Here is a 22,508-nt window from a genome sequence, read left to right on the forward strand (position 1 = left end):
GGGTGAGATGCGTGGCCGCTGTGTGCCGAGGCCATTCCAGCCCGGCTCCGTCGAGGCACAGAGGCTGCCGGCAGAAGAAGGGAAGGGTTTAGCGGGGGCTCCGCGACCGCCATCCCGCCTCCCTACGTGGTCTGCCCCTGGAGAGGAGAGACGTCGTGCCGGGGGCCTTGTCCCGCTGGGCCGCTCGTTTGCGAAATGGAGGCACTTCTCGTCTCGGAATGGGGAAATGTGTTGTGTTCGATGAGGCTATGTGTTCTCCTTTGACCTCTTCTAAAGTGTAGTTAGGAGCGAGGGAGGTGAAGGGACCGAGAGGTCCCATCTTCTTTAATATTGGAGGACTTCTCACCGTTGGTGTCTGGGTCTTTTAGGTGGCCCTAGTTACTTTTGTGAGTCGTCCAGTTTGTACAAACTTGACGGGAGGAGAAATGTCTCTTCAAAGATGACTTGAAATGGCACTTCCAGACAGGAAGATTATTAACAGAAAAATCTTAGTTCTGAAAACTTTGAAGGTCTATTGTGAGGTTAGTCTTGACACACTTGGAAACAGCTGGGAAGTCTGTGGAGAGTTGGAATTCCTTTTCCATCGTCTTGAATGTGCCTTTTATTCTCTGGGGAAACGTGGAATTCTTTTTTTTTTTCTGTGGACGCTGCAATTAGGAAGCGGTGGTCTGCTGTTTTTTTCTGTGTGTTTTTCCAAAATACAGATGTGTTGCGATGGGAAGTTGTACAAGCACGCCTACTTTCTGTTGCTTCCAAAAGGTTTCAGACTGGGAATGTTTTGGTTCCCTAATATCATCAAAAGGAGTTTTCCAGCTCTGGGTCATGCCTAATTTTTCTTGTCAGGTGCAGATTTTATATTACCTCTTTATAGTTTTGCTGACCTTTCTGTTAAATATAGTGTCAATATTAAGTCATGCCTACCAAATGTCTTTTGCTCGCAATATGAGTTTTTACTGACAGCTGGAAGGGGTAACATCATGCAGAAATCATAAGCAGGAAGCTAGATATCTAATGTAAATGTATATTACTCACTGCTTCACTTTAGGGTCAGTCACTTAGACTTGAGAAAACAGGAAACTACTGTCAATTCAGTATATGATATTGTTAGTTTCACTCTTCTGAATGGTGTTTAATCAGTATCCAATTTAAAAGTTGAGTAAGCTGGTTGAATTAACTTTTTGAGTTGGAGGAGTGTAAACTTTTTTGTGTTTCATTACTAATGTAAAAAATTTCAGAATTTCTATTTCCCTTTTGAAGTGAAAGCAGCAATCACTAACTTTAGGGGTTTGTCAGTTCCAGCTGGAATGTCCAGTTGATATTGTGGTCTTGCATCCTGTCACAAACTTCTGCATAACATTGTTGCTTAGCATTTTAGAACTGCCTTGCTGTGTCCCAGAAGTTGGGGAATTTCAAGAACTGGCAGAATAATTGATGTAATTCATATTTAATTTATGGGATGGGGAGGCAGGTAGTATTTTTCAAGTGATTACTCACTGGAAGGCTGCTGAAAGAAAAGCACTCCTGTTGTTGTACACTGCCTGGGAAGAAGTAATTCTTAAAATTCAAAGGTAATCTGATGTGATTTACGTAGAAGAAAATCCACATATTAATTTTTGTGTCTGCTTCTCTTTCAGATTGAAGCAAGCGAATGCTGATATAACTCAACTTTGTTAGAGGGCTTTTTTTAAAAAAAAAGTTGATCCACAGTGCATCAGAGCAAGTTACTACTTTACTTCTGAGTGACTTACAGGTGCTTGCCTGCATTGCAATAAAGGACTCATATATTGAGCAAGACTTATTTATCTCTTCGTTTTGGAGAGTCTAATAAACTGTTATTACAGTTTCTGTACTGACTTTCAAAGTTTTGAAGTCTAAAAAGACATCTTTAAAAATAAAACCATGAGCACGGCCAGAACAGAGAACCCTGTTATAATGGGTCTATCCAGTCAGAATGGGCAGTTGAGAGGCCCTGTAAAACCCAGTGGGGGCCCAGGAGGTGGAGGCACACAAACTCAGCAACAGATGAACCAGCTGAAAAATGCCAACACAATCAATAACGGCACTCAACAGCAAGCACAGAGTATGACCACCGCTATTAAGTAAGTGTTTGTATCAGCTGCCACGAAAGCAATGTTTAAAAGTCACATATGGCAAAGTGTTCTAGGGTTCCCATGTCTAAGAAGTTTTCTTGTTTGATGGCATTGGTGGTTACAAGTTTTCTATGATATGCATTATGAAAAAAAAGCTGTATTTCCATATGCGAGTTTCCCTCTGTCAAGTGATCTTTGCAGTGTGTTTGTTGTGAAGACCAAATAAGATGCTTTGCTTTTCAGGACGTGTAGCTGCTTATCAGAGGTAGCCCACTGAGCAGCAACTGCAGTGTTCTGTTTTCTGTGCTCACTGCGAGCGGTATGAGCAGGAAGTTGGGGGGTGGGAAGGAACTGAAATGAGACTTAAGACAGAGGAGGAAACACCAGTCCAGTTGTGTATGCTTTTCAGTTCTTTGCAGTTCTGTCTTATGGTGAGAAATTTATTACCGTCGATTATCTTTTGTCATTGATCTTAAACGGTAGTGCTCGCTTTCCTTGGTATAGCACTCTGGTGTTAATTAATCAAAGCCTGAGCTGAGGTAATATAGTGCCACTGTGATACCCTCGTACCATCAAACTGGTTTTGGAAGTGTACTAATAAAACATGAGCGTGCTGGTTGGAAATGTTGAAAGATGTAAAAGACTTGGATGGTATGGTAACGTGTTCCTTTCTCTGTTTTTCCCTGTGATTCCTCCTGCCCCTGATCAACATTAACTTTTAGTTCATTACTAGATTATTTACAAAGGAAATGCCAGCTGTCGTCAGAGTGTACGTAATGGAATACTCAGGTGCTTAAAATTTGCTTAAATAATCCCTCCCCCCTTCTTTTTTTTCCAAATGGGTCACTCTGAAGAAACTGATGAGTTAAACTTACCAAATTTCATGGTGACTTCTAGAAATGAGGAAGAAAAGGATTTACTGTCCTCTGCATGGGGACTTTAGAGAGGGGATGGGTGTTTAAATCTCATTGAGAACAAAAGGTAACATTTGATCAACAAGTGGAGCATGTGCTTACTTCATTTTCTCCTGAAAGTGTTTGTTATCACTCACATTACTCATGGATTAAGAATGGATGTTCTATGGGCAAGAACATTTTTTAAGTGATGAAGTATTCTCCTGTGGATTTATTATAGCCAGTTTCTGTCATATGACTAAGTCAGTGCTCTGTTTAAAATCTGTGTTGTACTGGATTGATTCAGAGCCCTAAAAATGGGACTTGAATCATGACTAGATAAAGATTTCCTGAATTCTCTATGTGCTTGGCAGACTACTGATTTTGTGCGTTTACAGTTTCCTGCCTGTTGCATCCTGCTTAGCTCAGAGAAGTCTTGAACTTGTCTGTGTAGGCGCTTTTAGCTTTCAGGGGGTGAAAATGTTACATGTTCATCACTGTATCTAAGAAAATAAAAATATAATTAAATAAATTAGCCAGCTAAAGATATTTTATTAATTTATTTTTAATTTTTTAAAATTTTATTTTTACTGCAGACCTGGTGATGACTGGAAGAAGACTTTAAAACTCCCTCCAAAGGATCTGAGAATCAAAACTTCGGTAAGGTGGTTGAATTGTTGGAATAAATATTAAGTAAATGACATGGGAGAAGCTGCACTGGCAGAATGTTTATACTGAAAAAAGATTCAAAAGCATTTCAGCTCTTGCTGTTTTAAATGAAGAATTAATTTTGTTATACAACTACATGGGAGAAATGCTTCTCTTGGAAAGCTCAAAACCAGAATTTACTGTGGATTTCTTACCTTACTAATGTTACAGTGTGATACTGATTGTCAGTGTCTTGCAAGGCAGATTGGAAGTCTGCATATGTTCACTGTGTACATTCCCTGTGTTGTGTTACAAGAGAGCCGGTGTTTCCTTCTCCACTCTGTGGTACTGCACGGAGTGGTGGGAATTCCTGCATAGTAGTGGAATGTGCTTTGTGGTCTTCATGCATCAGCAATCTGTCATTGAGTCAGACCAACCTACAGCTGTGGGTTGTATGACATCATCTTATGGATGTACTTTTTTTTTTTATTACTCAGGACGTGACCTCCACAAAAGGAAACGAGTTTGAGGATTACTGTTTGAAACGGGAGTTGCTGATGGGAATTTTTGAAATGGGCTGGGAAAAACCATCCCCTATTCAGGTTGTTTACAAACAGCATTTCATTTTTATAAATTTATTGAAATTCATGCTTAAATATTAGATCCTCATGTCATGACTTGGGAAAACTGGCATTGTGAATGGTAGAACATGGTGGCCCTTTGGGGAGGGCGAGATTTTGTGACATGTAAGTCAAGCAGTGGATGTCTTAGAGAGGGGACTGACTGACACTGTCACAAGAGCATGTAGGTTTGACTTACACAGGATGAGGTGGTCCTCATGTTAAGATACACGTAAGTAACTTTTTCCATAGGAGGAGTTTGCTAGTGACTGTCATTGTCTCTTCATTTTTTTTTCCTAATCTCTAACTTTTTTTTTTCTTTCTAATTGTCAGTATGTGTTTACCATTTCTGTGGTACCTGTTCCCTGGTTCCCTTATGACCAGGCAAGATAAGGACTTATGGGGTGGGTTATAGGGAGCAAAGCTGTTGCTTTGTTGAGGAACTCTGTATTGATAGGTTTAACTGCTTCCTGTTGTGAGTCTGTAGTGCTTGCAGTTGCTGGATATTCTGCTCATGGAACAGTGGGATTTCACGTGATACTGTTACTGTTGTATTTGGCCAGGCTCTTTGGGGAGCACGGCTTATGATTGCACATGTACTGTCTGTCATTGTATTTCAGGAGGAGAGCATCCCCATTGCTTTATCTGGTAGGGATATCTTGGCTAGAGCGAAAAATGGAACAGGCAAGAGTGGAGCCTACCTCATTCCTTTACTTGAACGGCTAGACTTAAAGAAGGACAATATACAAGGTCAGTTAAGATGGATTTCACACCTGCAGTCAAGTAATTGTATCAGTTGTTACATAGCAGCCTTGGATCTAAAACTGATCAATGAAATCGTTCCAGGTTATCTTGTTGTACTTCCAAAGAAAGTTAATGGGCAGTGGTGAAGGGGAGGTGAAAATTTGAAAGTTCCACAGTTAGAAAGTGGCTTTAGAGTACTAAGCAAGCATGCTGGCTGGGGGACTGTGTGGGGGGAACACTGAGGGATGGAGAACCCTAGTGCAGAATTTGTCTTTTCATAAGCAGTTTCTGCATCTTGTTTACGATATCCATAGTGGAATTCCAAAACCAGTATAGCTTTCATTAAGCCTCTTGTCTCCACTGAGGATTAGTATTTAAGATATGATTTGTTACTAGTAACTCACATTGATGCTTTTTGCTTTCAGCAATGGTGATTGTTCCCACACGTGAACTAGCCCTGCAGGTCAGTCAAATCTGTATCCAAGTCAGCAAACACATGGGAGGTGCCAAAGTGATGGCAACAACAGGAGGAACCAATTTGCGAGATGACATAATGAGACTTGATGATACAGGTCAGAGCACTTTTGCTACACTACAGTTGCTGTTTGTTTGTGGCTTTCACAGTGTGGCAGTGGAATTTCTTCTTGTTGTTATTGACTGAGATGTGTCCTATGTGCTGTTGTATTCAGTCATTATTTGCTCAAACTGTATGAAACGTAGCCATGAATGCTGGAAACATTGTTTTAATTGCCTTAACCATTTGTTTTTTTCTCTTCTAACCTTACAGTGCATGTAGTGATAGCTACACCTGGGAGAATTCTCGATCTTATCAAGAAGGGAGTAGCAAAAGTTGAGCATGTCCAGATGATAGTATTGGATGAGGCAAGTTGCTCCTGTTAAACATTTTGGGATTTTAACACCAAGTTAAAGCAGTGCTGTATCTTCCAGAGTCTCCTTGTTATGCACAGCACTAAATCAAACTTGGCTTAGACACTGTGAGGTTATAACTCAACCATTTCTCAGTATTTTTGAAAAGGTGTTTTGGCAGAATAATTTTTCTGCATGTGAATCTTTTAAGAAAACAACCTAGGAAGATTTGGCTTTCATGTTGCCTTTGCTATTTCTGAAGATTAACAGTCTATACTGAAATGAAGAAAAGCACTTAATTTGATTTCAGTTTCTAATGAGTGAGCTGTGCGTACCATGTAATTGTACTTAAAACTGATTATGAACACCCAGTAGTGTGCAGGTTTCTGAGCATGTGGTAGAGAAAAGAGTTGTGTGAAAGCTCTTGAATGAATCTGATAGGAACCTCATAGGAGCCCTGATAACGGTTTTCAGTTGAGATTCCATTTATTCTTCCTGAATTTGATTCTGTTTAAATCAAAAGTTCTAAAACCAAGGAGGTGGTAAACTTCCTTTTATTGATAAATCTTGTCTCCAGTGGCTAAATTGCACATCTTTTGGAGTGTGGTCTGTGCTTCAAAGGGTATGGTCCCATCATAAGGTCAGGAATGAGTGCTCCAGGTGTTCGGGTTTTTTTAGTTTTTTTTTCCTCTCAATGTGGTACTACCAGAAGACTGCAATCTTGTACCATTAATTTAACTTATTGTTAATTGCTTCTGTTGTTACAGGCAGATAAGTTGCTGTCTCAAGATTTCGTTCAAATAATGGAAGACATTATTCTCACGCTACCTAAAAACAGACAGATTTTGCTCTACTCAGCCACTTTTCCTTTGAGCGTACAGAAATTCATGGTGAGTGCAGATGTATTAATATGCATACAGTGGTGACATTGCATGTAAATTGTGTGAGTGAGCAGTGTCTAGCTGTTAGTGTGTCCAGTGTTAGTGTGTTTAATGTGTCCAAACTTAATTTGTCTAATCTAAATCAGTCAAAATCTAGGACAGAAGTTAGAAGATAATTTTTGGCACACAATAGCATTACTGGGAAAGCTGAGTAGGCACAGTTCTTGCCTATAAGGTGCTGTTTTCTACTTTGTACATTAGTTACGTGCCATCTGCCCTGATTTTATTCCAGAGGGTGCTCCTGTTTGGCCTGCTTAGTTGCACTGAATTTATAAGTAATCTTTCGTAAAATTTTGCCCACCCTTTCTTTCTTGTGTGTATCTTGAAGAGTGAGTGGCTAGGTAGTGCATCTTGCCATGGAGAACATTCAGTGTACCAGAGGGTGGAAAGTAGTTATGTTGTTTTGCATGTAGATAAGCCTGCTTTATCCTTATCTTTATTTTTCAGAATTCCCATTTGCAGAAACCCTACGAGATTAATCTGATGGAGGAGCTGACCTTGAAGGGAGTTACTCAGTACTATGCCTATGTAACCGAGCGTCAGAAAGTACACTGCCTCAATACACTCTTTTCCAGGGTAAGCAGCGGGGCTGGGTCAAGAAGATACAGAAGCTTTTTTCCTTGCAGAACCAAGTGTAAGACTGAGGGTGACAAATACAGCTTAATGACACTTTTTTCCTGTCAAAAGGTGCTATTTAGCTGAAGCTAAAGATGTCTGCTTCTTGTCCTGCACCTTTGAATTATAGAACTTCGCTATTTTTTTTCTCCTCTTCTACAAAAATGTATGCTATGTAAATTACTAGCAGCATACCTGCTTTGCTTTCTTTCTGTAAGAGATTTAGACTTAAGTCTTGGATCATTTGTTACTAAAATGCTGCATTTACTGAGCATGGTACTTATATGTTCAGCTCCAGATTAACCAGTCGATAATTTTCTGCAACTCCTCTCAACGGGTTGAATTGCTCGCCAAAAAGATCTCCCAGCTGGGCTATTCCTGCTTCTATATCCATGCTAAAATGAGGCAGGTGAGTATGTAGTCTATGGCAGTTTATTCTAGACCACCTTAAGCTTTATTGCACAACTTAAGTCTTGTGCTTGCTTTAAATTTGCATGTTCTTAGAAAACTGAAACATGTATTGCTTTGTTATCAATTTGGTTTTAGACTTAAGCCCCTCCATCCCCTGCCTTCTTCCCAGACTATTCATTGTAGCTGGTCAGTTGGTATATAAGAGTACTTCCTTGAAGGAGGTCTTGAGTGTTATATGCTTTGATCAGTCAGTAGATCATCCTTGTGACAAAGTGCAGGTATGTCTGTCTGGAACCCTTAAATCCCACCATGAATTCCAGTCCCTAGCAGTGATAACTACTTAATCTTTGTGTGCTCCAAAGTGACTTGTTTGAGAGAGGAGAGTCTTCACAGACAATTGACTTGTCCCACCCCTCGTTCTGATTCAGTTGTGAAAAATAACCTATCCTGGAAAACGAATTCACTGCAAACTTCAGTTTTTAAGGGAGTGAATAAAACATGCACTGAATTTGACAGAGGGCTTATATAGTATGGTACAGTAAAAGTATCAGTTTGACTTCTGTGATGTGTGTTTTATGTAATTTTAACTCAAGATACTCATTCTGAGATGGCTTTGATGCAACCGGAGGAGGCTTTAAAACACAATCAGTTAAGGGCCTCTCTGGTAAATTCTTTAGAATATATGGGTAAAAAATACTAAAAAAATATATAGCAGCTTTGTTAGACTTGGTTGTTCTTGAATGATGAGGGGGAGGAATTAATGTGATTGCAGTTTCAGTGTTTGTTTATTTTTTTTTCCCCAGGAGCACCGCAATCGTGTGTTTCACGATTTCCGAAATGGCTTATGCCGCAATCTTGTTTGCACTGGTAAGGGTTCCTAAACATTTTCCTTTTTCTAAAGGTTGTGATGGACAGCAAATTAGCCCACATATGATAGATCACTTGATTTGTAATAGAACAGTACAGTATGTTCTGATAAAATGTTACTTCAAGCCTTCATGTAGCAGGATGCAGCAGTCTTTTAGGCAAGTAGATTTTTGTCTTTTGTGACAAACAGTGAAGGTGCAAATTCCTAACAAACCATTTCATTGTGAAAGTATTTTCTGCACTGGTTATATTTGCTGTATATTTTCAAACGTGAATAGTCTCTTGAGTTGTTGCGCCTTAGCTTCATTAAATATCAGTAGAACTGTGGCTAGGATCACCAGAGTAAGTTTTGCCAATTCTTTCAATATTTATAGCTCATATTTTCTAGATTTTTTATAGTTTTGAAAGGCCTTTGTATGATCGGATTTCTTCATTGTACACCTGCTTGGCCAGTACTGTTGGCAGTGTCTGCTGATTACAGCGTGTCTGGGTCATCCGAGCGCAAAGCGGTGGAATAAAAACAGTTGTGCTAGTGTAATGTAGTTCAGATTTCAAGTCTGTTGTGACTCTGGCAATGCACAGTTGTGTGTGAGAAGATTCTTGTAGAAGACAATCTGCTCAGAAACAGTCTAAAGTGGAAAAAAACAGCTTTGAGCTAGCTACTTTTTTTTTGGCATAGATGTGTGGATCTGGTGTTTCGGTCTTTCTTATTGTATTACTTGTATTTAGAATGGGTAAAGAGCAAGAAGAAGCTGGAACAGAATTGTATGTAAACTGTCTTTGATAGAAGCGAAGCTTATATCAGAAAACTAGTGCAAACCAATGTTAATAATTGATAGTATTTCCACCCTAAATACTGTTGGCCTTTGATCTCATTGAAGTTAAATTTCTTTGTGACTTGTATTGTCTTTCAGATCTATTTACCCGAGGTATTGATATCCAAGCTGTGAATGTGGTGATAAACTTTGATTTCCCAAAGCTGGCAGAGACTTATCTCCATCGTATTGGCAGATCAGGTGAGAGGAAGAGCATCTTTTAGGTACAGCTTTGCTGATGACTATGATGTTTCTTAGGTTTGAATTGCCTTCTGGTTTTTATTTCCATATCTGAGAATTATTTTAGGTAGCTTTGATTTTTCTGGCAAATTTATTTTTGGGTATCATCTCAGATGGTTATTCTCACAAATATCTCAATGAAGGGCTGTTCTGAAACTGACCTGAACAACTTAATGAAAGCAAAACCAACCCAGCATAATTTGCATTAATCTCAGGAGACTTACTGATGCTGCTTTTTGCAGTTTGGGAAAATGTTATACTGAAAGCTTAATTCTGTGGTGTCTTAAGCATAGCTTCTGTGTGTGCTCCAAGGTATGTTCTAATCTATGTACATCAGCAAAATACACCCCTAAGAAAGGTGGAGGGTGTTTTGAATCTCCTGGGTTGCCTTACTCATCTACCAGTACAAAACTCCATCCCAAAAACTGATGTAAATGTTGTAGAGACCTGTGGCAAGATCTGGATTTGCCTTTATCATCAGAGAGTAACGTCAGTAATTCCACAATCTGCGGACTTTCTCAGTCAGCCTTCTGTGGCTCATCTCAGTCTTTTTATTTATTTCTGTATTTTTTGTCAAGGTCGCTTTGGTCATCTTGGCCTGGCCATCAACTTGATCACTTACGACGATCGATTCAACCTGAAAAGTATTGAGGAGCAATTGGGAACTGAAATTAAACCCATACCAAGCAACATTGACAAGAGCCTGTATGTGGCAGAATACCACAGCGAACCTGTAGAAGATGAGAAACAGTAAACGTGAGTATGTAAATACCTTCCTGAATGGAGTTGTGTTTGATAAAAGAGCTGGTGTGTGAATGTTCCTGTGGAGAAGAGGGAAACTGATGTACTGAAAAGGCTCTGAATTTGAAAAAAGGGTTTGAAGTAGACTGTCAGTGAAAGGAATTCTGTGGGTATGCTGATGCTGGGAGGGGCGGATGAGTGATTTTTAGTTGTTCTAATTGGCATGCTGACCATATGCTAAGGAGACCAGGAATGGGGGGCAATGGGGAACCCAGTAATGGTGTTTGGAAAGGCCAGGGTGGCTACTGGTAGCCTGAGGAATTATTTCTGTATTGCTTAGCTTAAATGAGGAATTGGTAAGGGGCAGGGAAGGAACGTGGATCTCCAAAAGGTGAGGAGAGAAAATGGATAGCTTTGAGAATAGAGCACCGACAGAAGAGCCTGAGCACCTCACCAGTTAGAAGGAACAGGTTTAAGCTAAAAGTGCTGCGTCTTCTGCATTCTTTCGTTCAGAGAACCCTTGAAAGTAAACCAAGTAGCTAGGCTGTAATTCGTCTTTCTGCCACTTGAGGTCGCTTGCGTAGCTTTAGAAGAGGTTTCACTGTCGGAGACTCCGAAGTGTACCTTTTCTGATGATTCTTTGAGGAAAAACTGCTGAGTCGAGTCCTTTTGTGAGAAGAAAACTTGCCCTGGATTGCAGTCAAGCACAACAGCTACAGGATGAGTTTTTTTCTGTTTTTAGTTAAGATGCTGTATTGTGCAAGATAACCAGTGAAGCTGATGAGATCCTTCTCAGCTGACAAAAAAAAAAAAAAAAGTGGTCATAGAAGCAGGCTGCTGGACAGTGCTAAAATGAACCTATGTCTCTTCTTGGCATGTAAGGACAGCCATAGCCAGTCATACCAAGCTGACTTGTAGTCTCTGCTTTCCTGGCTGGGATTTCTCTGTGTTTAGGAAGGAAATGTTAAAAAGCCCAGGTGGTGAACTAGGAAAAGGCCCTTTGGGTGGCTTCTTAAGGGGAACGTTGTGACCTTGCCCAAAAACTGTTTGCCACTTCTGAAAGGACAAGAAACCAGTAGATAGTCAGGCTCCAGAGATACAGTAGGGTATTGACAGCACCTCTTTCTGCAAAACTGTGGTTGAGGTTGAGCTGTTCCAAATGCTCTTTACTTTTCCAGAGATGTTATGTAGTTAGTGTGATTCATTACTTGCATTCTGGTTTTGCATAGAGTTGACTTAACTATGGATGTTGCAGTTGTTTTGGTTTTTTTTCTTCCAGGCTTTGATTACACATGCCAGAAAGTGAAGCCCTTTGATCTGGATCTGTGACACATCGTTTCTCTGGGGATACCCTTCTCTTTGTGGGTTTTTCTTCGTCTTTTTGTTTTGGAGCTATGAAGACTAAAGAACTTGGCCTTTTTTTCTTTTTAAATTTGGCAGCAAGGAAGAAAGAAGATAAAAGGAGGAATATCTTTTCGTTTTTCCACTTGTTTGCACTGTGTGCTGATTGAACATTAGTTGCACTAACTGCTGGTTTTAAATTTTTTTTTTCTTTGGGTGGGAGGGGCAGCAAGGGAAGAAGAGAAACCCTGAAAAGAGAAGAACCTTGATGAACACGAGCTTGTCTGCTATTTCAAATTCTTCAACTGTCGACTGAGTGCATTTCAACTTCTCCCCGGTTACTCATCTGTTTTTAAGCTAAAGAGCTTGTTACTTATTCGTGCAAAGTGCCTTATGCTATGAGACCATTCAGAATATCACCTTTCCAACACAGCCCAAGGAATCAACAGCTGTTTTTGGTTTCAGGTCAAAGTTCCGCTCTCTTCCCCCTCTTCTCCTCCCTAAGTACTCAAGCCCAGGGCTGGGAGGTGAAATGTATTGGTAATACTACTTTTTTCTTAAACTCTTTTTTTTTTATTATTTTTTTTTTTTTTAAATTGGAGGAGTTGATATGCATCTGCAGTTCACCCACACTGTAAATACCTGTATTTAAAACAAAACCAACTTAAAATCTGGGCTGATTAGATGCAGCAGCATAGTTCCAGAAGGAAGGAGTAGCCTGTCATCTTTTGCAGGAGCCATAACAAAAGCCCTATGCTCTAGCAGAACACTAAAGACTGGTTTCCATAAGAGTCTCCATTAGTAGTTACAGCACTTGATATGTAGACTTGTCTCAGAGCCATGGCCCTCTTTCCTCTGGTGCAGTGTGTCCCATAGAAAATCAGATGTGTATATTGTACAAACTTTGTAAATACGATTTTTTTTCTGTTTGGGTTCATATATAACTCTTTCTTTTGTGATGAAGGTTGCTGGGGTTAAAGGGATTAGACTGATTATGGGAGCAGCTAAAGATGAGAGGGGCTCAGTTTTCTGCAACACTAAACAAATGAGAAGCGCTCTGACCTCCACAAAGAGCAGGCCTCTGCAAGCGTCCCTTGTCAGGGTGGATTTGCTCTGGTGCTAGCAACACTGTCCTGTACTGCTCGTGTGGAGGAGATCGCTTGTGGGGCTGTGAGGCCTCAACATCTGTAGCTCAGCCTGCTGGGAGATGCTCTTAGATTTCCACCCCCTCCCCTCCCCGCCCCGTAAAAACTTCAGGAACTTGACAAGCTCTGAAGGGGGCCATGACCGGTGTTCCACCATGGCGTGAGGGGAACAGCAGGAGTCAGTGTTGCTGAGCAGTATATGCATAAGGTGTGGATTTGGGTTTGAGAGAAACCTTTAGAGAACCAATTTACGTGCATAAACTGACAGTTCTGGAGCTTTATGGGATTGCTTTACTTCCTGCAGCATTGTGCATTTTCTGCCCAGAGTGGCCACTATACAGACTTGTGAGCAGGTAGGGGCAAACCCCTGTTAATGTCTGAAGCTGCAGAAAGCTGCTTGCCATCTCCTCTGTTTTGGCATGAATTGCTGTCTGTCATTTTTGCATTGTATATTGCTGAAAAGTGCTTTCTGGTCAAGTAGTGTTGCTTTAAATTGTGCCCCTCCCAACATGCTTGATGTTTGGCCTGATCTACAGGCGAAAGGAGTGAGACAAATCAGAAAACGTTCTCTTTTTAAATTCCCTTTTAGCCTGTTCACCAACACTGTCAGGAGGCACCTGGATGAACACAATCCCTTTTGCTTGGTCATTTATTGCATATACAGATGCTGCACACCATGCTTGCTTACCTTTGAGGCAGGAATTAATTGTCTTAATTTCTCCCTATTTTGACCCTTTTTTAAAATTTGAGTAAAATTGTTTGGAACTGCAAGGCAGACTTACCCATTTGTTTTCTTGTGGATCGTAAGTGGAAGCCAGGTGCCTCCTGACGACAACTTTACAAGATAGAAAGGTTTTTGTGTTTGGGATTTTTTTCCTTTTGTCACCAGTGACTCCATAATTGTAGCAAACGCTGCACTAGAGTACAAACTCAAGAGCTTGGTCACAGACACTCTGTGAGCCACACAGCTTACATCTGACTGGCAGGTACTAAATGTAAACAATTTTGGGGTGCTTTTTTGGGGTGGGGGGTGGGAGTTTGTGGGTGGTAACTTTGACCAAAAGTAAAATCTTGCTCTTGTACTGCAGCCAGCTTACGATTTTCCAGAGAGACAGAAGAGGGATCATTTTAGTGCAACCAAGACAATGAAAAATGTAAATAAGTTTTGTATCTTGCCAGGGCACACACATGTAACAAGAACAGGATAGCAATGTTGAGTCAGACGTGTGTGCTCTGTGTGCATTTGTGGTAGGTTAGCCTGGTGCCATGCGTTGATGGTCCCTCTTGAAGCACAGAACTTTTGAAAGTATTACTTTAAACTTGGCCTCTAACTGAGGATTGGCACTTACCTGAACTATCAGGGGCACCATTTTTAGGTGGCTTCTTGTAAAGAAGGAAGCAACTTATTTTTGGTGCTAGTAGGCTATCTCTAACAGATGTGATCTTGCAAATGGAAAGATGCTCCAAATGACTAGGATAATCCTAGTGTTTTGTTTTTTTTTAGTGTGTTGGGGTTTTTTTTGTTGTTTTTAATTTTATTTTATTTTTATTTTGTTCTTGGTTTTTGTTGGTTTTTCTCCCTACACCAGCAGTGAGGAGTGTGCATAAATCTTGGTTTTCTGAGATTCCTTGCAAGCTCCTGTTTTTGCTGGTCATGTGACAGCCTTTACATTTATCCATTAGTTGGAACCTTCAGTGATGAGCTTTAGGTCAAATACTTCCTCTAACAAAGATTACATGAATGAGAATCTTACATATTTTGCATTTTTTCCCTTGTTAAGCCTAAAAGCGTCAAGTCTGAATCTCATGAAATGGAGCTTTGCGGTTGGGTGAAGTGACCGTGAAGAGGGAGGGTGATGTGAATCTTCAGCCAGCTTTGCTCAAGAGAAGCTGCAGGCTGGTCTCCGGGTGCGCGCTGTCATGAGCGCACTGCAGTTGCTGAGGGCGTTTCCCAAAGGGAGAGGGGGTGGGTTGGTCTCTAATATGTTTCAATTTCCAGAATGAGATGGGAGCATCTTTCCTTTGCCCTTTGTGACTTTTTTTGTGGGTAAGAACTGGGAAGCTCAACATGAATTCATGTTGTGTACATGTTGGTATCAAATCATCTCATTCTGATATTTTGTTCTTTATTTTTATTTGGGGTGGGGGAGGGTGTCTGCTCCAAGGATTTAAAAATGCTTCACACGCTTGTTTTTCTCAAAGGACCGATAGGACACAAACCTGAGCAGGCGGCTGTCCTGCCCTGGTTTCTGTTCTAGAGGTTACAGGGGTGCCATGCCATCTCTTCTGAGCTGCCTTTGCAGTGGTTCTTGTCCTGATGCTGAACCTTGTCATGCTGCTGGGGCTGAGCAGCTCTAGCTTTCTGAGGATGGAATTAATTTTGTTCCTGGGACGGCCACCGTGGACAAGGTTGGGTCGCCGTTGTCTGCATGGGGAGTTTTAAGGTTGCTGTGAGCTTCTGGTCCATCTTTTGTGAATCACAGTTTCTCTTCATAATAAACTGGTTCTCTAGACCAGAGAGCATGCATCTGATCTGCAAAAGAAGGCTTTGGCAGATTCTGTATATTTTCCTTGGTTTACCGTTCTGTTGCTAAAACATCCCTACGTGTGGAAGCACTGTTAAATCCTACTGTAGACAAGTTAGGAAAGGGAAAGGGAAGGGGGGGGAGGGGGGAAGGGATGGGTTTATTAAGATACAGCCTTGCTGTATTTTAACCAATAATTACAGGGAAGGGGTGTCAGGAGAAGAAAATAGTCACTGTTCCCTTTATTGAAAGAAACTGGAACTTTTTATTTCAAGAAAGAAATTATTTGCAATTCACGTGGAATATGATAATCCACTGGTCCCTAGTCAGGAGGTTGATATTGTTAACCAGCAAACAATATGGACTAGTCCTTGAAAACATTCGGGGGGGGGAGGGAGGGGAAAATTGGCTTTATGTTAAATCAGTAATTGGCAAACTCTCCAGTGGAGCTCACATTTTGTTGAGAATGTATTTCTCTGGTTGTATGTGTGTCGCAGCACTGACTTGTGAAGAGCTTCATGAGTTCCAAGTGCAAAAAGATGAATGGTAAAATCCTGATTTTGTTGATTAAAGTCAATAAAAGCTCCCTGGAACTCCATCTTGGTCTCTGTTGTCTTTTAACTGCATTGAGCAAAAGGTGGGCTGACCTCTGACTCGCATCAAACACTCGCAACAAGCTTTGGAGAAAAGCCTCAGGAAGAGGAGTCAGTGTTGATAAATGGAAACTCCTGAGAGTGATGTGCAGCCACGAGGCATTCCCTCTCCATATGCACCCTCCAGCTGAGGTGGCATCTACTCTTGCAGGGTTCAATTCTGGGATTCTAAAGTGAAACCTCAGCTTGTGATCAGAGCTTTTTACGTCATTGGGTAGAGGACAATACTTGTCCTATACTGAGCCTTAAGCTGGCACAGTGCTGTGACCAAGGCTGCATGATGGGGGTGGTGTGAGACCTTCCTGAGCCAAACTTAGTGGCTGCTATCTGAAAACCTCACAGGTAATTGTCTAGTGTAAGCACAACAGTGATTTTGTATGCTGAATTTCTTACCCAGTGGATCCTGGAGTTAGTTCTATCTGTTGAATTCTTCAGCTATAAGTGGCCTGATCTCCAGTAGCTGCAGTTACCCAGCAGCGTGTAGAAGTACGTTTTCTCTACTGGTTAGTGAAGAAAAGAGGATGAAGACTGAAAAGAAAGTAATTGTGAAGGACAGTGATGTTTTCAGGCTTTTCAAAATGTGTGGGGGTATTGATTTTAGGAGGTGATGCTGTCACCTGCTCAGTCAAAAATTCCACAGCCAAATGCATAGGTGAGATGCCCAAATCAAAGAATAACAATAGAAAATATATTTTAAACCTGATTTAGAAGTGTATACTGACAGCTCTGCTGTGTTAGGAGCTTACATGTTAGTATTTCTGGGGAGTGGGGGGGTGGGTGGGGAAAAAAGCAAGTGCTGCTGGAGAGCTAGGATGTACCAGCATCAGCAAGAAGGCTGTTCTTGGCCCTAGCTGTAGCATTGTGCAGAGGACAGCACACTAGGTAGTGTGCCAGAAATGGAAGCTGAAAGCAGGACTCCTGTCTCTCCTGCTGCAGCATGATCCTGGGACAAGCCTGGAGTTGTACAGCAGCCCTGTGTATCAGCCCTGCCTAGCTCTGCTGCCAGAAAACAAGGGGCAGTGCCTGCAGCAGAAGGTGCTGTTGGGGACTGCACAGTGCTGTGCTCACATACTCCTCTAGTAACATAAAGTGGGGTTCTGTCCCTGTGACCAGCAACCCCTACTTCCCACCTACCCTTTGCAAGGCGCAGGGCCTGGCAGCCCGTGGGGGGTTTGGCTGCACAGCCCCAGGCTCCAGGTGCCTGCTGGGCTGTACTGGGCCTGGCTGTAGCAAAGCTGATGGTCCCATCGTAGTAGTTGCTTTTGTGATTAAGGCAAAGCTGGTAACACACCAGTGCTTTACCCATTGCACAGTGCTGAGGTTTACTTTTACATATTCGCACCCCCCCTCTTTTCCCCCAACGAGTACGCTGGGGCTGCACAAGAATTTAGCAGGGGATGCAGCTGGGACAGCTGACCCTGCTGGTGAGAGGGATGTTCCAAAGCTGTACGGTGTGCTCAGCAGTAAAAGCTGAAAGAGGCGGGGCATGTTTGAAGTTGTGGTTTATGTGTCTTCCCAATGAGGCCTGCCTTCCAGGAAGAGCCCTGCCAATGGGAAGTAGTGAATAATTTATTAATTTTTCTTCTTCTTTGCTTGTGTGTGCAGCTATGCTTCAGCTATTAAACTATCTTTCATTTGATTCACAGCTGTTGAGCTCTTGGACTGCCACGGCTCCTCAGGTCTTGCTGGGGCGCTTCTGAGCTGCCCGCAGCGTAACCCCCTCGGGATCCGGGTCGCGGTGGCTGCGTCAGTGCCGAGCTCGCAGCGCGTGCTGCTGCAGGCCCCTGAACGCAGCAGCACAGGCGTTCGGCAAAAGCCTCGCTCCCTTTGCCCCCTCCTCTGCTGCGCCCGGACCCAGGGACGAGCGACCCCAGACCCCCCTGCCCCAACACTGTCAGGAGGCACCTGGATGAACACAATCCCTTTTGCTTGGTCATTTATTGCATATACAGATGCTGCACACCATGCTTGCTTACCTTTGAGGCAGGAATTAATTGTCTTAATTTCTCCCTATTTTGACCCTTTTTTAAAATTTGAGTAAAATTGTTTGGAACTGCAAGGCAGACTTACCCATTTGTTTTCTTGTGGATCGTAAGTGGAAGCCAGGTGCCTCCTGACGACAACTTTACAAGATAGAAAGGTTTTTGTGTTTGGGATTTTTTTCCTTTTGTCACCAGTGACTCCATAATTGTAGCAAACGCTGCACTAGAGTACAAACTCAAGAGCTTGGTCACAGACACTCTGTGAGCCACACAGCTTACATCTGACTGGCAGGTACTAAATGTAAACAATTTTGGGGTGCTTTTTTGGGGTGGGGGGTGGGAGTTTGTGGGTGGTAACTTTGACCAAAAGTAAAATCTTGCTCTTGTACTGCAGCCAGCTTACGATTTTCCAGAGAGACAGAAGAGGGATCATTTTAGTGCAACCAAGACAATGAAAAATGTAAATAAGTTTTGTATCTTGCCAGGGCACACACATGTAACAAGAACAGGATAGCAATGTTGAGTCAGACGTGTGTGCTCTGTGTGCATTTGTGGTAGGTTAGCCTGGTGCCATGCGTTGATGGTCCCTCTTGAAGCACAGAACTTTTGAAAGTATTACTTTAAACTTGGCCTCTAACTGAGGATTGGCACTTACCTGAACTATCAGGGGCACCATTTTTAGGTGGCTTCTTGTAAAGAAGGAAGCAACTTATTTTTGGTGCTAGTAGGCTATCTCTAACAGATGTGATCTTGCAAATGGAAAGATGCTCCAAATGACTAGGATAATCCTAGTGTTTTGTTTTTTTTTAGTGTGTTGGGGTTTTTTTTGTTGTTTTTAATTTTATTTTATTTTTATTTTGTTCTTGGTTTTTGTTGGTTTTTCTCCCTACACCAGCAGTGAGGAGTGTGCATAAATCTTGGTTTTCTGAGATTCCTTGCAAGCTCCTGTTTTTGCTGGTCATGTGACAGCCTTTACATTTATCCATTAGTTGGAACCTTCAGTGATGAGCTTTAGGTCAAATACTTCCTCTAACAAAGATTACATGAATGAGAATCTTACATATTTTGCATTTTTTCCCTTGTTAAGCCTAAAAGCGTCAAGTCTGAATCTCATGAAATGGAGCTTTGCGGTTGGGTGAAGTGACCGTGAAGAGGGAGGGTAATGTGAATCTTCAGCCAGCTTTGCTCAAGAGAAGCTGCAGGCTGGTCTCCGGGTGCGCGCTGTCATGAGCGCACTGCAGTTGCTGAGGGCGTTTCCCAAAGGGAGAGGGGGTGGGTTGGTCTCTAATATGTTTCAATTTCCAGAATGAGATGGGAGCATCTTTCCTTTGCCCTTTGTGACTTTTTTTGTGGGTAAGAACTGGGAAGCTCAACATGAATTCATGTTGTGTACATGTTGGTATCAAATCATCTCATTCTGATATTTTGTTCTTTATTTTTATTTGGGGTGGGGGAGGGTGTCTGCTCCAAGGATTTAAAAATGCTTCACACGCTTGTTTTTCTCAAAGGACCGATAGGACACAAACCTGAGCAGGCGGCTGTCCTGCCCTGGTTTCTGTTCTAGAGGTTACAGGGGTGCCATGCCATCTCTTCTGAGCTGCCTTTGCAGTGGTTCTTGTCCTGATGCTGAACCTTGTCATGCTGCTGGGGCTGAGCAGCTCTAGCTTTCTGAGGATGGAATTAATTTTGTTCCTGGGACGGCCACCGTGGACAAGGTTGGGTCGCCGTTGTCTGCATGGGGAGTTTTAAGGTTGCTGTGAGCTTCTGGTCCATCTTTTGTGAATCACAGTTTCTCTTCATAATAAACTGGTTCTCTAGACCAGAGAGCATGCATCTGATCTGCAAAAGAAGGCTTTGGCAGATTCTGTATATTTTCCTTGGTTTACCGTTCTGTTGCTAAAACATCCCTACGTGTGGAAGCACTGTTAAATCCTACTGTAGACAAGTTAGGAAAGGGAAAGGGAAGGGGGGGGAGGGGGGAAGGGATGGGTTTATTAAGATACAGCCTTGCTGTATTTTAACCAATAATTACAGGGAAGGGGTGTCAGGAGAAGAAAATAGTCACTGTTCCCTTTATTGAAAGAAACTGGAACTTTTTATTTCAAGAAAGAAATTATTTGCAATTCACGTGGAATATGATAATCCACTGGTCCCTAGTCAGGAGGTTGATATTGTTAACCAGCAAACAATATGGACTAGTCCTTGAAAACATTCGGGGGGGGGAGGGAGGGGAAAATTGGCTTTATGTTAAATCAGTAATTGGCAAACTCTCCAGTGGAGCTCACATTTTGTTGAGAATGTATTTCTCTGGTTGTATGTGTGTCGCAGCACTGACTTGTGAAGAGCTTCATGAGTTCCAAGTGCAAAAAGATGAATGGTAAAATCCTGATTTTGTTGATTAAAGTCAATAAAAGCTCCCTGGAACTCCATCTTGGTCTCTGTTGTCTTTTAACTGCATTGAGCAAAAGGTGGGCTGACCTCTGACTCGCATCAAACACTCGCAACAAGCTTTGGAGAAAAGCCTCAGGAAGAGGAGTCAGTGTTGATAAATGGAAACTCCTGAGAGTGATGTGCAGCCACGAGGCATTCCCTCTCCATATGCACCCTCCAGCTGAGGTGGCATCTACTCTTGCAGGGTTCAATTCTGGGATTCTAAAGTGAAACCTCAGCTTGTGATCAGAGCTTTTTACGTCATTGGGTAGAGGACAATACTTGTCCTATACTGAGCCTTAAGCTGGCACAGTGCTGTGACCAAGGCTGCATGATGGGGGTGGTGTGAGACCTTCCTGAGCCAAACTTAGTGGCTGCTATCTGAAAACCTCACAGGTAATTGTCTAGTGTAAGCACAACAGTGATTTTGTATGCTGAATTTCTTACCCAGTGGATCCTGGAGTTAGTTCTATCTGTTGAATTCTTCAGCTATAAGTGGCCTGATCTCCAGTAGCTGCAGTTACCCAGCAGCGTGTAGAAGTACGTTTTCTCTACTGGTTAGTGAAGAAAAGAGGATGAAGACTGAAAAGAAAGTAATTGTGAAGGACAGTGATGTTTTCAGGCTTTTCAAAATGTGTGGGGGTATTGATTTTAGGAGGTGATGCTGTCACCTGCTCAGTCAAAAATTCCACAGCCAAATGCATAGGTGAGATGCCCAAATCAAAGAATAACAATAGAAAATATATTTTAAACCTGATTTAGAAGTGTATACTGACAGCTCTGCTGTGTTAGGAGCTTACATGTTAGTATTTCTGGGGAGTGGGGGGGTGGGTGGGGAAAAAAGCAAGTGCTGCTGGAGAGCTAGGATGTACCAGCATCAGCAAGAAGGCTGTTCTTGGCCCTAGCTGTAGCATTGTGCAGAGGACAGCACACTAGGTAGTGTGCCAGAAATGGAAGCTGAAAGCAGGACTCCTGTCTCTCCTGCTGCAGCATGATCCTGGGACAAGCCTGGAGTTGTACAGCAGCCCTGTGTATCAGCCCTGCCTAGCTCTGCTGCCAGAAAACAAGGGGCAGTGCCTGCAGCAGAAGGTGCTGTTGGGGACTGCACAGTGCTGTGCTCACATACTCCTCTAGTAACATAAAGTGGGGTTCTGTCCCTGTGACCAGCAACCCCTACTTCCCACCTACCCTTTGCAAGGCGCAGGGCCTGGCAGCCCGTGGGGGGTTTGGCTGCACAGCCCCAGGCTCCAGGTGCCTGCTGGGCTGTACTGGGCCTGGCTGTAGCAAAGCTGATGGTCCCATCGTAGTAGTTGCTTTTGTGATTAAGGCAAAGCTGGTAACACACCAGTGCTTTACCCATTGCACAGTGCTGAGGTTTACTTTTACATATTCGCACCCCCCCTCTTTTCCCCCAACGAGTACGCTGGGGCTGCACAAGAATTTAGCAGGGGATGCAGCTGGGACAGCTGACCCTGCTGGTGAGAGGGATGTTCCAAAGCTGTACGGTGTGCTCAGCAGTAAAAGCTGCAAGAGGCGGGGCATGTTTGAAGTTGTGGTTTATGTGTCTTCCCAATGAGGCCTGCCTTCCAGGAAGAGCCCTGCCAATGGGAAGTAGTGAATAATTTATTAATTTTTCTTCTTCTTTGCTTGTGTGTGCAGCTATGCTTCAGCTATTAAACTATCTTTCATTTGATTCACAGCTGTTGAGCTCTTGGACTGCCACGGCTCCTCAGGTCTTGCTGGGGCGCTTCTGAGCTGCCCGCAGCGTAACCCCCTCGGGATCCGGGTCGCGGTGGCTGCGTCAGTGCCGAGCTCGCAGCGCGTGCTGCTGCAGGCCCCTGAACGCAGCAGCACAGGCGTTCGGCAAAAGCCTCGCTCCCTTTGCCCCCTCCTCTGCTGCGCCCGGACCCAGGGACGAGCGACCCCAGACCCCCCTGCCC

The 22,508-nt window shown here is 42.7% G+C and overlaps 1 protein-coding gene across 2 annotated transcripts; it reads left to right on the plus strand.

Moving 5' to 3' along the window:
- Positions 1-1,633: 1,633 nt before the first annotated feature.
- DDX6 (DEAD (Asp-Glu-Ala-Asp) box helicase 6) lies at positions 1,634-10,645 on the plus strand. 2 transcript variants are annotated; one of them, XM_010008876.1, is made up of 12 exons: positions 1,634-2,099; positions 3,580-3,643; positions 4,129-4,233; positions 4,872-5,001; positions 5,421-5,567; positions 5,783-5,877; positions 6,630-6,752; positions 7,251-7,379; positions 7,711-7,827; positions 8,633-8,696; positions 9,611-9,712; positions 10,330-10,645. In XM_010008876.1, the coding sequence occupies exons 1-12, from the start codon at positions 1,900-1,902 to the stop codon at positions 10,503-10,505; spliced, it is 1,452 nt and encodes a 483-aa protein (XP_010007178.1). In that variant the 5' UTR covers positions 1,634-1,899; the 3' UTR covers positions 10,506-10,645. The 2 variants fall into 2 exon arrangements, with proteins under 2 accessions (XP_010007178.1, XP_010007187.1); XM_010008885.1 differs by having other exon boundaries at positions 5,783-5,881; positions 6,634-6,752; positions 10,330-10,505.
- The last annotated feature ends 11,863 nt before the right edge of the window (positions 10,646-22,508 follow it).

The sequence above is a fragment of the Chaetura pelagica genome, unplaced genomic scaffold (genome assembly GCF_000747805.2).
Source record: "Chaetura pelagica isolate M959 unplaced genomic scaffold, ChaPel_1.0 scaffold650, whole genome shotgun sequence".
Classification (NCBI taxonomy): Eukaryota; Metazoa; Chordata; class Aves; order Apodiformes; family Apodidae; genus Chaetura; species Chaetura pelagica.